Source organism: Miscanthus floridulus, chromosome 3, assembly GCF_019320115.1.
Source record: "Miscanthus floridulus cultivar M001 chromosome 3, ASM1932011v1, whole genome shotgun sequence".
Classification (NCBI taxonomy): Eukaryota; Viridiplantae; Streptophyta; class Magnoliopsida; order Poales; family Poaceae; genus Miscanthus; species Miscanthus floridulus.
The window spans coordinates 952,504-968,494 of NC_089582.1; the positions used below are offsets into that span (position 1 = coordinate 952,504).

General features: G+C 42.7%; 1 protein-coding gene across 1 annotated transcript in view; it reads right to left on the reverse strand.

Annotated features, from left to right (window-relative positions):
- Positions 1 to 4,082: 4,082 nt before the first annotated feature.
- Positions 4,083 to 15,991, reverse strand: part of LOC136542951 (disease resistance protein Pik-2-like) — a 289,698-nt gene continuing 277,789 nt past the window's right edge. Inside the window, exon 2 of the mRNA XM_066535556.1 lies at positions 4,083 to 4,995. Coding sequence (XP_066391653.1) covers positions 4,083 to 4,995 — 913 coding nt within the window. The remainder of the gene's footprint in view (positions 4,996 to 15,991) is intronic.

A 15,991-nucleotide genomic window follows, 5' to 3' on the forward strand; every position in this document is an offset into this window, starting at 1 on the left:
CCTAGCTTGAGTCTGGAACATATCATTGAGCGCCACGATCATATCATGCGCTGCATGGTTATTGTCAAACTGCAACTACAGATCTAGTTCCATACAAGCAAGCATAAGGCAACTCACTTCAAGATTAGCTTCACATGCTCTCTTGTAAGCGTTTTTCTCTGCAGCAGGTGCATTATCCGCAGGCTCTTCTGGTAATGGGGTGTCTAGAATTTCTTCCTTTTTCTCAGCCCTAAGAACAATTCTCAGGTTGTGGATCCAATCCGCATAGTTTGTTCCATTCAACTTATCGTTCTCAAGAATTGAACACAAAGTAAATGGTTAATTGCTAGGCGCCATTTATCTACAACAAAAGTAATGCAAAATACTAAGACAATGTATCCAAGATAGAGTAAACAATATTAAACCTTTAATAGAATCTACTCCCACTAAGATCAATATCCCTCTCTTGAAACTTAGTGATTCAAGACCCACAACTAACAACTCTACTAGTGAGCTTTAGCATCACCGCTAGAAGACATGGTAGATTGGTAAGCAACTCTTTGCTAATCATATCACATATGACTCTTGTTGTTGGGTAGCATCTCTATGCTTTGGTGCCCAACTACTCATGCTCCAAGGTCCCTAACCATTAGGATGACCTTGTCCAAGTAACCAACCCTTCTGCTTTAAGTATCCGATATGAACCTATCTAGTCAAGGAAAACCAGTGGCACCCTAATTTCATAGACCCACCACCGATTGTACAAGACACATGACAGTGCAAGGTTTGGGGAAGCATTTTAACTTAAACATTGCTGAGGGATCGTTCTACTTCACCATCGCATGTAGACAAAAACATTATCGCGCGTGAAAGTAGAACATAGTAAGAACGACATTAACACAGATATGACATGGTATAGCCCATTGTTCCTTTGGGGATCTCCATCTCCATCGAACTGTTCCTCATGATGATCTCCATCTCCATGATCCATGTATGCCATCCTTCAGTGATGAGTCCACCAAGACTAGCTATCACTAACGCAAGGCAGTGAAGAAAATTACATAGTCGCAGATAGGATCATCACAGTTTGGCACGCAGGCCATTACATCAAATTGACAATATCTTTGTGGCTCCAGCCATATTGTCATACTCACGACATGCAAGCCATGAATTAATTACATACATGCATCACATACACATAAGGGCCATACCAGTCATAAATTCCTGCAAAATAGGGTTAACCGATTCCGACGTCTAATCTTAAAACACCAAAAACACCATCTTCCTGGCCGTTTTTCGCAAATCTAATTTCAGCGAAACCGCCATAGGCGGTGAGAATCGGATGTAAATTTTTTTTCTCTATAATTTTCGTTTAGAGTTCGTCTCAATCCAAGGTCGTATGCAAAAGTTATGGCTGTTTTACTGAACAACACTTTTCTTGCACCCCGGTGCCCGGCAGTAGATCCAATCTATCACCGTTGCGCATCACATGCGCTCGGCACTTGACCTAGGTTCGATTCGATCAATCTGATTGATCTTCATCTTGCCATGACTAGATTTACATGTATCACTTAACTCGGATGGCGGAATTCTGACCGGTACGAGTAGATCGTTACAAGACCAACACGGTAAAATCATGAACCATGATCAGAGACTCATCTACAACCGCGCATATCTCCATATGCACTCATCCGAACCTATAACAACGCAGTAACCGCTCTGATACCACTATAGGGTTATGAGGATGCTACGCTAGCCGAAAAACAAAAAATTCGACCTCATAAACCATGATCTACTGCTGGTTATAGATCACGGGATTACCACTAGACGCACAAGTGCAGCAAAAGCGACTTGATGTAGTCGTATGCGTCATAGCAGTGTCGTGCAGTTGCATCGTCGTCCGTACGTCCGTCCCCTTCGTGTGGTTCGTCCTTATACTCCAGATGCAGCACCTCTGAGGTATCCACACGTACAGGGAGGAAGCGTCGTGCCTCTGGACTGCCAGGTCCGCTAGGAGCAGCAGGCGCGGGCATAGGATGGGTGGCGGCGGCTGCCAAAACAGCGTGGATCCCTAGCCCCGTTTCCCACCCCACTTATTTATAGGCATCCCTAATGAGCTCCCGAGTTGGAGGCCCATTAGTAACCCTAAGCCTTGTCTAACTCGGATCCAATCCGAATTAGGCTTATAGCCCCTTAAGTGTGCAACCCTATGGGTTCACACACACATAGACATGGACCGAGTACTCCTACTCGGCCATTAGTTGATAGCGGCCTCTAGCAAGGCATGTCAACTCCTATGCATACACAAAGATCATATCAGACGAACCACCACAAAACCACATACTTGTTGTTCCCTTGCCTCACGATATTTGGTCCAACTCATAGGTTAACACTTAACCCAAGCACAGCCATGCATTTCTTGATCTAATCATTAGAGTGATCCAGTGATATCTATCTCATATAGAGAGGGGCAAATTCCTTCTTGATTGTCTATGTCTCATAGCATGTTTCCCGACAAACCCGAAAAACCACCTTTATAACTACCATGTTACGGAGTAGCGTTTGATAGTCCCTGAGTAGGTCATTTCACATTTTGAATACATACAACAATCTTAGGTCTAAGGACATAACGTACATGATGTGAATAGAGATAATAACAACATCCCACGTTGGGTTAGTCTAGCCCCATGTCATACATGTGTCCACGTTATTAGTTTGACATCTCCATGTCTATGACTTGTGAAACATAGTCATTAACTAATTATGTGTTGATCCATTATTCATGTGTGTCCTCACACGAACTCTGACCAGGGACAACATTAGAATAACCATACAAATAAAAGAGTTTCACAAATAATTCACATAATTGCTAATCGATACAGGTTGTCCTTAATGGAAATTCAATGAACTCATAATATATCATGGATACAAGGCAATATAATCATCTCTATGATTATCTCTAGGGCATACTCCCAACAGTAGTACTTAAGACGATACAATAATCACCAATATTTAACTGCAATTTGGAATTGGTTGGACCTCGAGCGCCTATCATTCTCAGCCTTCATCTTCTCAAGTACTGTGTCAACTAGTGCATGATAGTCACCTCGACACTCGAGCATAACCTTTTTCAAGTTGGTCAAGTGTTCAATGCCAACGATGCTCCTCTTCGCCACGTGTCTGGACCTAGAGTCAAAGCGAAGTTCAAGCATTGCCATGGATCCTTCCTCAAACCGGATAACTTTGGGTAGATAACCTGCAAGTATCAGGTCCCTGAGCACCAGAAATTTGTGGATGGTGCATGTAGCCAGCTCATCACCCCTATAGCAGTCCCAATCCATGCCCAATGTCTTCAAGTTGGGCAGCATACATAGGACGCCAAAGAGCTTATCATCAGTAAGGGTTGTAATCACAGTAGTAAAACTAACAAGATGTGTGAGTGACCCGATCTAGCTAGGCAATCCATTGGCAATGTCACCTATGATCCAAAGGTGTCGAAGGAGTCATGGTGGTGTTGGCAGGTGATGGAGAAAGTTTAGTATCTTGCCACCATCATCACTACTTCCATGTTGTCCGATACTGAGCCATCGGAGCGAGTGCATCTTACTTATGGACAGAGCAAGTTCTTTGAGAACCTCCTCATCAATGGCCTTGTTGATGTCGATGGATATTTTTAACTCTTCTAGTTCCTCAAGTTCACCTACCTCTTGGGCAACTTTGGAGTCATCACCAAGAGATACCCCACGCAGCACATGTAGAGCCTTCATTTTGTTTATTCCTCGGGGCATAGTCCACATAGTACTCCCAAGATTATCCTTGTCGGAGAACCGTATGTCCTCGAGTTTCTCCAGCTTTGTGATTGTTTCTAGCAGCTCAGTAAGAAGCGTGTAAGCTAGATCAAGTGTTTGTAAATGCTCTAGATTCCCGATCTACCTAGGCACCTTGCTTATGTTTGTGGCCCTCAAGCTTAGGAACCTAAGTAGGTATAGATTGCAGGCGTACCTTACATGCTTGTTTGTTACTCCCTCACAGTCTTCTAGGTCAAGTACCCTCAAGAGGATGAAGTTGCCTAGCATTTTTAGGAGCTTGTGTTGCCCATGGAGCTAGAACATGCTCAGTGGTCGAACATGTTGTATGTTCAAATTATCCTCGCCTCGGCGGCCTTCAACATTTCTCTTTGCTATAGAATCTACACTTTCTACGTCAGCATGGATGGAGAGGTGACAGATCTTGTCATACAACATCCCCTTATACTGCCCTCCATGCAGGCTGAGAAAGTTAGTTTCCAAGGACTTGGACACCATGACCTCAAGAAGCATGTCATGCACCATGTATGTTTGCTCCATCAAGTCATAACCACCCGAATGGCCTGCTTCTTCAATCATGTTCCTACTCAAGAGTTCGTCCAAGTAAGACTCTGCAACCTCCCACATAGTCAACCCCCGCTTTTGATGAACCAATCCTTCAGCCATCCATCTGTTCAATAGTCTGCCCTTTCTAGTTGCATAGTCCTCTGGAAAAATTCTAAAGTACATCATGCAACCCTTGAGCTCATGTGGGAGGTGATTGTAGCTAAGTGTGACTATTTGCTTCATCCCCTCAAGGGTAGGGTGGATGTCCATTTGAGAACCAAGTGATTTGTAGACTCTATCCCACTTATCTTTGCCTCCTAGTGATTTGTACCCTACCAAAACACTAGCAATGCTGATAATGGCCAATGGCAGCCCACCACATTTTTTCAAGATGTCGCTCATTACATCTTCAAACTCCTTGGGGTAAGCGACATCCATGGAGCCAAACACTCTACTGATGAACAACTTCTTGGAATCTTCAAGCTTAAGGGGTTCCATTTTATGAATGCAAAGGCCACTAAAACTACCAGGACTGCATGCATTGGCCATTGTTTCTATCCAGGTGGTCAAGATGATTCTACTGCCCTTGTTGTTCTCTGGTAGCTTGGATTGGATTGCCTCCCATGCTCTCACACTCCAAACATCGTCAATCACTATGAGGTACCTAGTTTAAACATATGTAATATAGTTAGTTTAGCCATATATCCAGAAGGCAATTTATGACCCCTCATGTGCAAAATGTATGAAAATGTCTATGTGCAGTCTCTTTATTTTTGCTGAACAAGGTTACAAAAGTGGGAAGTGCAATTATTATTATTTCTTATACTAGTCTATCAACTCATGCTCTATACATATTAGAAGAGTGGGAAGTGTTAGAAATTCATAGATAAGTTTAGGCCGCATCTATTCAAACTACTTGCATTTTTCCTCTCTAATTCTTCGTGTTCTAACACGGTATTTATATAGATATTTTCTTATCTTTTCCTAGTTGTGATAGATTTTAGTTTCCAATTATACTTACTATATACTTTTTAATACCCATTCATAGTTTTCCACATTCACTACTATAGAAAAGATTTTGCGAGACAATGCCATTTTATTATCTGAGGCGGGCAGGCTGGACGGTTGCCTCCGTTAATAGGTGGCAGGGCTGCCGTCCGAGCACCCACCTCTCGGTTAATGCTCAACAGAGGCGAGCAACATTAAGCGTCCACCTCTGTTAATATATTAACCAAAGCGAGCAACCTAAGACGTCTTTCTCCGTTAATCGTTTATTTTCGGAGGCAGTCGTTTTTTTTAGGCGGTCGTTCTAAGGGTCCGCCTCCATAAATCGATTTACGGAGGCGGGTGCCTTAAGATGTATGCCTCAATTAATGATTGCAACAAAAAATAATACATAACTTTTTCATATGAACTAGGATGAAGGCAAACTTTATATCAAAATTGTAGCTCTCGACGAGATCTACAACTTTATAGTTGAAAAGTTTTTGAATTGAAACTATTTAGGGTCCCAAATTATTGTTGTAAATACACAGATTTAGAAATTTAAAATTTAAAATTATCAAACGATCTTGGATGTTGACATGGTCTATACAAAAGTTAAAGTTCTCAATAGAATCTACAACTTTGTAGTTGAAAAGTTTTTAATTTGAAGATATTTAGAGTCCCAAATACGTGTTCGAATGTTATAGATTTTGAAATTTAAAATTTAGAATTCCTAAACGATCTAAAATGTTCACATAGTTAATACCAAAGTTCTAGTGGCCGACCCAATCTACATGTTTGATATTGACAAATTTTTGATCTAAAGTCATCTAGAGTCTCAAATATGTGTTTTTGAAATTCACATGTTTTGAGACTCAATTTTTAAAAAATTTCAAAGTATCTCTGATGGAGATACATCCCACACCAAAGTTGTAGTACTTAACAAAATTTAAAACTTTGTAGTTAAAAGTTTTTCCATTTGAGTTCATTTAGTTGCCAAAGTATTCAATATAAGATTACAAACTATTGATATAAAATAATAACATATTATATATAGACATGAATTAGTGTGTGGTTCAGTGGTAGAGATGTGGTAGTGTTGAGCGCCAAGTTATGGGTTTAACTCTCCAAAGTTGCAATTTTTTTGTTTTTTTGGATTTTCTGGAGAACATTAACAGAGGTCCGTTAATTGATTCCGCCTGAGGTGGGCAAAGCAACCGCCTCCGTTAATCCGCATTAACGAAGGCATTTGATTGGAAGCGGTTGCACTGCCCATCTCCGTTAATCGATTCCGCCCGCCTCTAGCAAGTTTTCTATAGTAGTGATTGCCACACGTCTCTATGTGTATTTGACATATACTAAGCTAAAACCTTAGTTTCAACTGATATGCTAGACCTAGAAATAGATATGTGACCATTGTTTCTTATACAAATATGTATACATGGTCATGTTTGTCACGACTTCAACTCCTTGCTATAGTGCGTGGAGAATCTAGAGCTGGGAAGCAAAAAATACGGCTTTTAGTTTATTTTGATAAGAAAGATACAATAACTTTTTGCTAGACGGTCGAAGGAGGAGCTAGAGCCAAGCCGGCCAGAGCTCCACCAAATGGGACCTTGGTGCGAATGGTGACTAACATCATGATTGTATTACTTAAGTTAGTTTGTTTCTATATTTAAGATGTCAGAGGTGGATATTGTATAAGCACATATATTAGTACTTTGGTATTTTATAAATGATAGATGTAGGTAGATGCAAATTTAGACAATTACTTTATGTTATTTTTCATAACCTAGACTAGAGGTTCCCTCATGCAAAAGCCTACGGTTCTGGCCGTTGGGCAGGTGACTTTAGTCCCGATTCGTTGCCCCAATCGGGACTAATCCTCTCTTTGGTCCGGGTCCCAAATATGGCCGAAACTAAAGCCAAAATCGATCCAAACGAAAAGTTTTTTTCTCTACAGGTGTAACGACATTGCTATAGGTTACTTTAGGTTATTTACAACAATGGTTGGGCCGATGATTTAAATGCAAATTTATGAGCCTATACTTTCATAGTGGCATAGATGCATGGTTAGTTAGGATGAAGATTAAGGGCTTGCCTTATATTATTTTCACAATTTTCATAATAATAGAAGCTGGAAATTTAGAATTAAGTTTAAGGTGTAACTTTTGAATCTTTTCACAATGTCAGATGTGGTAATTAGAAAAATAGAATAGATCCAATAGTGACAATCATTACAGGCATTGTACTTCTAATTAGGGTTAATGTGAACTTTTCAAAGGAAGACTATAATAGTAATAGATAGTGTAAATATGGTATCATTAGAACTACCATGGTCGGTGGGAAGTCACTTTTATCATTAGATAGTGTAAATTGGAAGCTCCTTTAATTTAGAGGCGCACGTAATAAAAACTACGTGTTTCCTCCGTTCCAAATTATAAGTCGTTTTGACTTTTTTGATACATGTCATAGCAAAATGGATGAACCAAAAAAATCAAAGTGACTTATAATTTAAAATGAAGGGAGTATCTAGAAAGCCAAAACAACGTATAATTTGGAGCAGAGGAGTACAGTAGTACCTTTTGTCCATGAGAAGCTCCTCAGAGTCTTTTGGCTAGCCCATTGTCATCCAGGTCGTCAATTGCACCCAGGGCAGCCTCTTCCTTGATGCCCCTGTCGTCAGCTGTTTCGGGCTTCACGACCTGCCGAAGAAGGTTCGTGAGGAACACCTTGAGGTCCTTGTGTTGGTTTGATCTCCCAACCACAGTGGCCCAACAGCCACTTGGGCCTTGACCTCACGCCCTGATCGGGGGCACCTAGTCCATCTATGGCTGGCGGGCCCCCGTCACACTGCGCATTAAATAGAGGTGGGGTCAGCGGCTCTCAGTACGAGGTTCGCCTGAGCCGTACGCCCCACCTAGAAACCCTACTCCGATCTAACAGAGGGGCGCAGCCAGTGACGGGAAGCACCGCCGCTGCCACTGCACTGCGCCACCACGGTCTTCACTGCGTCGCTCTCTCTTCTTCGACCATCGCTGCCTAGCATAGAACTTCACCGATGAACCTGATGGCTGGATCCCCTACTCAATGGATGGTCAGTGCCTAACCCTAGCTCTTCCTCTCCCTCTCTGTCCCTCTCCGTTCACACCATTACTATGAGAAACCCAATGAAACCCCACTGGATCCACTCCTAGATGGTCCCAAAGTATCTAACAATGGTACCAAAGCCAGTTTCCCTAGGCGTGGATCTTGTCAGGGGTGAGAAACCGATTAGAAAAGAAAAGATAGGTTAGATCCGGTTCGGATCTAAAGAAAGAAATACAGAGGGTTCATCGAACCCTAAACCCTATTCGGGTGATAGAAAGAAAAAGAAGGAAGGGGATTCGAATTCGATTCGTATTACCCTCCTAAAGAACCCTAACCCCAAAGAAATTGGACGGTCTGGGGAAGGTTTCCCCACCACTGTCACTACCACCTCACTCAGGATGGAGCACCCACCGCTGGTTTGCTGACGCGTGGGAAGAGATGGATTAGATCTTTTCATATCTGAGCATATAGACTAGGGTGTTTTCACTAACCCTAACCCTAAATGGGTGATGGAAACAGAGGGCTCGGATTCAAGAAAACGACGAGATCCGAACCCTAACCCACTACAGACTCGGGGAAGAAGAAGAAGAACAAAGTGAATCCCTAACCCGAAACCCTAACCCGAGATCCAATCCCCATCCCCAAATCCAAACAAGCAGAAACGCAGAAGGGGAAAGGGATGGCTTACCTCGCCGTCGTGCACGCCGGCGCGCACGGGGGGAAAAAGAAAGGGCCGGCCAGGGGCACTGCTCGCCGGGATCCGGCCACAGGGGCGCCACGGCTAGGCCGCTCGACGGCGGCGCACTCACCCGCTGGGGAACGCGCACGCCGGCGAGGGGGCTGGCGACGACGCCGGGGCTCGCTGCTCCATTGTTTCGCCCACTCGCTCGCTCGATGACTACTGTGGCGGCACTGAGGAAAGAAGAGAGAGCACAGACCGGCGAAGAGAGAGAGAGAGCAGAAGAGAAAATGACTTAGGGTTTCGGATGGAAGCCGACGTCGGCGTTTTTCATTTGCTCGAAGACGCCGCGTAGCCATTCGATTGGATCCAACGGCGCTAGTTGATTGGGCTAGCGTCGCAGCCCAGGTGGGCGAGGTCGCGTGGCCAAATTCCCGGCCCAGGCCTAGGTTGCGGCCTTGGGCGCGGGGGAGAGCGCGGGAAGCGCGCACGCGGGCGTGGCCCGTGGGCTGTTTTGCCGTTCTGGGCCAGAATGCACAGTGATAATTGAGAATTGTTTTATTTTTTCAGAAGCAAATTTTGATGATTTCATTCAAAGAATGATTTAAAATCTCAGATAATTTTTGCACCAACGTGTTAGAATTTTCAAAGAGTAGAAAGGTACAGAAAAATGCTTCTGAAAAGTAGGAAAAGAAATTTTGTCAGGTTTCCGCTGCAAAGTTAAAGGTTTATTGTCTTCTAATTGAAGAGCAGTTATAGTTATTTAGTAAATGATGAAAAGTTTATCCTCCAGTTAAAATTGGAACCAACTGGAAACAATTTTAATTGGAGGAATATTCGGTTGATAGTTAAGATAAATTATAATATTGTTATTTTCTGACCAACGTTGATGATAACAATATTATAAGTTTATTTATGAGTTTAAGTTTAAAGTTAAATTATGGTATTGTTATTTTCTGACCAACGTTGATGGTAACAATATTATAATTCTATGAGTTTTATGTTTAAAGTTTAAATCTCTGATGAATTTTGCATCAAAGTGATCAATTTTTCAGAGAAAAGATAAAGATCAAGGAATGCTCTTAAACTAGAGAAATGTATTTTCATGTTTCCGCTGCGATGAAGTTGATTGTCTTCTAATTAAATTCGAACCAATGAGAGAATTTAATTTTGAGGAGCAGTACTATGTTTTCAAGATTATTGAATTTCTATACGTTAATTCCATTTCTGCCCAATGGTGATGTAGAATTAATATAGAAGAATGATGTTTTATTCTATTTCTGCCCAACGATGATATAGAATAGAACATAAAGTTTTCAAAGTTTAATGAGCATTATTGTTGAATATTTTTCAGACAAAAGACCTCCAAGCTTTCATTCTTGAAGGCAGAAAGAGAAATGAGCTGGGTACTTGTGACTCAGATGATGAAATGCCTAAGGGCAAGTTATGTATGAAAGAATGCCATTGGTTAAGGGACTGTGTTCTTTTTAAAGAATGGCTTCAAAAGAAAAGAATTCTAGGATATTGATCCAAGAAAAGAGATAGATCAATGAGAATCTTCATTGAGAAATGTCTTTTATGTACTCTCTGTGGAGAAGAATTTATTTTTAGTTTCACTTATGAGAGTTGTAAAAGTCATATACATGTTTAATTTGACTAACATTGGATTAAACATGTGTGTTAAAAGAATATTCGGATTTATTTCTGAATTTGATGATTGAACACGAGCCAATCTTGGCAATTATGTCCGTTCAAAGGAATATCTCGCATGACGGGAAAAAGTTTATGATAGTACCCGCATGGCGGGAAAAGTTTGAGAAAATACCCGCATGGCGGGGTAAAGTTGGCATAGTATATATGTTAACCAATCCTGCATGGCGGGAGAGTTTGGCATAGTACTTATCCCGCATGGTGGGAGAAGGATGTGATGACTCATGTGCTCTAAGTGTATCCCACACATGGAGAGAAGTTTGAGGTAGCTTTTATGCTATCCTAGTATTGACTGTACACCCTGATTGTGTCATGGTCATTAAGTACTCAATGAGTTTAAGAACAAAAGAAAGTTGCATGTGAACCAAAAGATAAGAATGATATGCAAGCATGACTTGCAGAAGTATTGATAATAATAGACTATGTTGAGTTTTGAAGTGTAATGAGAAAAATGTACTCCCATACGAATTTTGTTTGCATGATGTAATCATGTGGATGAAGTAAGTAATCAAAGTTTTCTCATTCACAAGAGTTCTGAATGTTTTGAAATTGTGGTAGAAAAGTTCATACCACATTTCGAGGGGGAGAAATGTAAGATTAATTAAGAAAGACAATTAAGAAAGATACTTCCCCATACTTCAGATAATGCAATGCATACTATGCATTGAAGGTAAAAGTGATCTATAAAAGATGATTGTGATCGTTGAGGGAGTAAGACGGTCATAATAACGATACCCCTAAAGTAAAGAAATAGCTAAATTTCTGGACCTTTTTATAGTTCTGATAGGAAGATAGCATAGTCGGCTAGTATTTATACTTGACGAGTTCAGAGTTATCAAGACGGTGCTAAACGCGCCATATGAGTTTTTTAGCAGATTAAACCCAAAATAAGAAATTTGAAGATACACCATCTTTACAAAAGATGGAGTAATCTGGGGGAGCATGGTATGTAGATACCTAAGGCTTGAATAGAAGTGGGATTACATATCCACTACAGTGTTTTTTTAGAGCAACAAATTGCTTAATACATGTTGATGTTGTATGGGTATACAACACCTGATGTTAGCTCTTAAAGAAGATGAATAAGTAAATAAGAATCTTATAATACAGGAGGCTATAGAACAATTGCCTTTTGGCAATGAAGAGTAACAATAGCCCCATATGAAAGAAGTGCCACGAGGCCCCAGAAGGTCTCAAAGAATAAGAAAATCAGATATTTCTGGTGACTAAGAAGTCAATGTTAAGAAAGAAATTCAAATAGAGGATAATTTCACCTCATTTGAAAAAGCCATGAGAGGCGTTCACTCGTCTAAATGGCAAGAAGCAAAGGAAGATGAAATGAAATTGATAAATACCAATGATGTTTGGGACTTAGAAGTAATTCCCAATGGAGCCAACACAGTAGGCTGTAATGGGTCTACAAGACAAATGTGACTCCAAAGGAAATATGAAAAGCTATAAAGCGCCACTTGTGGCAAAATGATTTACACAAAGAGAAGGAATAGATTATAATAAGCTTGCAAGGATTCTTTTATAATCATAATGGTATTAGTGGCACATTACGATTTACAGTTATATCAGAAGGATGTAAAGACACATTCCTCAACGAGGATTTGTATGGAAATGTTTACATGGCATAACTCAAAAGGTTTTGTCGTGGAAGGAAAAGAACGTAAAGGGATGTTGCCTATAGAAATCCATTTATGGATTAAAGCAACCTTCAAGACAGTGGTTCTTAAAGTTTGATAGTACAATAAGAAAGTTTGAGTTTTAAAGAGAATGTAGAGGACAATTGTATTTATGCAAAGTTTAAACATGGGAAATTTATTTTCCTAATCCTACATGTGGGTAGCACCTTACTCGCTAGTAGTGGTGTTAATCTATTGTTGGAGAAGAAGCACTTCTTGTCCTCAAGTTTCAATGAAAATGGTCTTGGTAAAGCATCATTCGTTCCAGGAATTGGAACTTACCGAGATAAAAGGAAAAGGGGTATTAGAACTATATCAAGTGTATACTTAGAGAAGATTCTAAAGAAATAAAGTATATATGTGAATAAACCTGCGCCTGTTCCTATAGTCAAGGGTAATAGTTTTCGGAACTTTTAGTGTTCCAAGAATAAATGTGAGATCGATCAAATGGACGTCCTATATGCTTCAGCTGTTGGAAGCTTACTGAATGCTTATAAGCAAGAACTTACCCTTACACAGTTTATGTATCCGGGATGTTTTGGCAGAAGTCTAGTCCAGATATAGATCACTGGAATGGAGTTGAGAATGTTTTGCAATTGTGCAAAGATTTATAGGCCTCATGGTGAGTAAGAAAGAATAAGTACTCTCAAATAGTTGTGGGTACAAAAGTTAAATTTTGGTGAGATGTTTAGTGAAACCCACATAGTAGCTAACACTCGCAGTTGGAGTTTTATTGTGGAAAAGCTCCAAAGAAACAGTTGTGGTGTCATCAAAGATGCATAACCATGGTATAGCTTGTTATGAGGCTTAAGGACAGGCGAAGTGGTTAAAAAAACTTACACCCGGAATTGATAATAGTATACAACAGCAATAACCATTTAAGTAGTTCGCTCCTATAACAACGGGTCAAGTGTGCTGCCAAACACATTGACGTTAAAGTTGTACGTTGTGAAGGAGAAAGTCCAGAATCATACTAAAAGTATTGAACATATAAGTAACAAGCAAGTGCTTGCGGATCCGCGTACAAAAGGCTTACCACCTAGTGTGTTTGGAGAACACACAGTCGACATGGGTTTATGGTATAGCCTATGATTTTCGGACAATAAAGGGCCCAAAGTTAAAGAATCTGTTTCAGAACAGAGATGTGTATTGTACCTGTTAAGTCTATCGACGATTGACCGTGACGATGAAGAATGCTCTATGCACTAATCTGTGATGGAACAAATAAAAGTAAAAATAATTAAAGTCAAAGTTTAAAGTTAAAGTATGAGTTGAGATCAAGGGGGAGAATGCTGGTTTGATCTCCCAACCACAGTGGCCCAACGGCCACTTGGGCCTTGACCTCGCACCCTGATTGGGGGCGCCCAGTCCATCTATGGCTGGCAGGACCCCGTCACACTGCGCATTAAATAGAGGTGGGGTCAGCGGCTCTCAGTACGAGGTTTGCCTGAGCCATACGCCCCACCTAGAAACCCTACTCCGATCTAACAGAGGGGCGCAACCAGTGACGAGAAGCACCGCCGCCGCCACTGCACTGCACCACCACGGTCTTCACTGCGTCGCTCTCTCTTCTCCGACCGTCGCTGCCTAGCGCAGAACTTCACCGATGAACATGATGGCCGGATCCCCTACTCAATGGATGGTCAGTGCCTAACCCTAGCTCTTTCTCTCCCTCTCTGTCCCTCTCCGTTCATACCATTACTACGAGAAACCCAATGAAACCCCACTGGATCCACTCCTATATGGTCCCAAAGTATCTAACACCCTGCTCGGCTCGAACGCCTGAGACACAGACACCATCCCCTGCCACGGGAACTCCGCTTCTAGCCGCCGGCACACCTCCATGGCCAGCGTCGTCTTGCCAAGGCCGCCGAACCCCACGATGGAGAAAACGGCCTTGCGTTCACCCTCGTCGCCAACCGGCGCCTTCAGCCGTGCAGCCAGTTTATCAGCCTGCTCCGCGATGCCGACCAGTCGGTGGCGGCGGTCGGCGTCGTTAGCTAGAGCGGACACTGTCATGGGGGCGGGTAGCAGAGGAGGGGAGCGGCGCAGCGCGTAACGGTTGACGCCGAACGGCATGGCGAGGGTGCGGGCGCGAAGGGCTCTGATCTCGCAGGCGAGGCGGCGACGAGACGGGAGCGTCCCGAGCAGGTGTTCCAGCCAGGCGCGCACGCCGTCGGTGGGCCGGGACCTTATGCGCAGGGTGTAAAGGTCGATGCAGTCCTCCGCGTCATAGGCAACCTCGGCCAGCTGCCTCATGCACACCTGCAGGAAGCGGTCCACGGCCCCATCCTCTGCCTCGGACTGCATGACGAGGAGAGCATTGATGGCGTCTAGCTCGTCCCGCAGCTCAACAACTTGGCCGCCGACGCCACTGAGCTCCTGGTACTCTGAACTCAGCAGCTGCCCGGCGTTGCTCAGCAATGTTTGCGCCGCGCCCTCCATAACGCACGCTCTCTCGCTCGCTCGCTTGCCGTGTAATGTAACAAGAAGAGAGAAGAAGCGCTTAGCAGAGAAGCAGTTGGGGTTGGGGAGAGATTTATTATGCTGCTGGTCTGGACACTGGAGGAGCAGTGGAGGTCACAGTCTCAGAGCTCGACCCCACGGAACCAAGAAATGGGGGCGAACTTCGCAAGACAAAGACCGCGTGGGCGTGGCGTGTTCGTCCCCGCATGGCGGCCGCGACTGGGGAAGGTGCCTCGAGCTCTGTGCCAAACGCCATGTGCGGCGCCTCGTTGATGAGGCTCTGTCACGTGAAACCGAATCTCGAGAGCATCTACACCAATGTAGAGACCCGCGTTGAGGTTATCCGAGGCGAGGCGTCAATTTTCAGGCTAAATATTAGTAACAGCTGTACTCCCCTACGAATGATTTAGAAGACAGAGCCTTTTATTTATTCTGACGAACAAAATTCATTTTTGTCTATCATTTTTGTCTTTAAAAATTCTCAACCATTTTCAGATACAATCAATCTATGCAAGGAAGCAGTATCATCTCCTAAAATCCATTAGCAGAAGCGGATTTCGTCTCAATCTATGCAAGGAAGCAGTCTCATCTCCTAAAAACCATTAATACAAGCGGATTTCCTAATATCCGTCCCTGAACGTGAGACCCGCCTATGAAGGTGCCGAAGCTCATTATCAAATCCTACAGTTTTTTTGTTTTATCCCTCTCTTTATGTCTCTCTCCCCATTCCCCGCCCCCTCTTTCCGTCTCTCCTCATTCCCCACCCGACGGGGCCAAAGATTTTTTTTATACATCTCATCTGGATACATCCATAGCATTTGTTCCTGTACAGATACACACCTACTCCCTCCATTCTAAAATAAAAGCACGTTCAAAATTCAAATGGAGAAAATGTTGTAGCTGGGAAATTACCATTCTACCCCTAAGAAAGTTAGCTTCCAAGGACTTGGACACCATGACCTCAAGAAGCATGTCATGCACTCTGTATGTTTGCTCCCTCCAGGCATAACCACCAAAATGGCTTGCTTCTTCAATCATGTTCC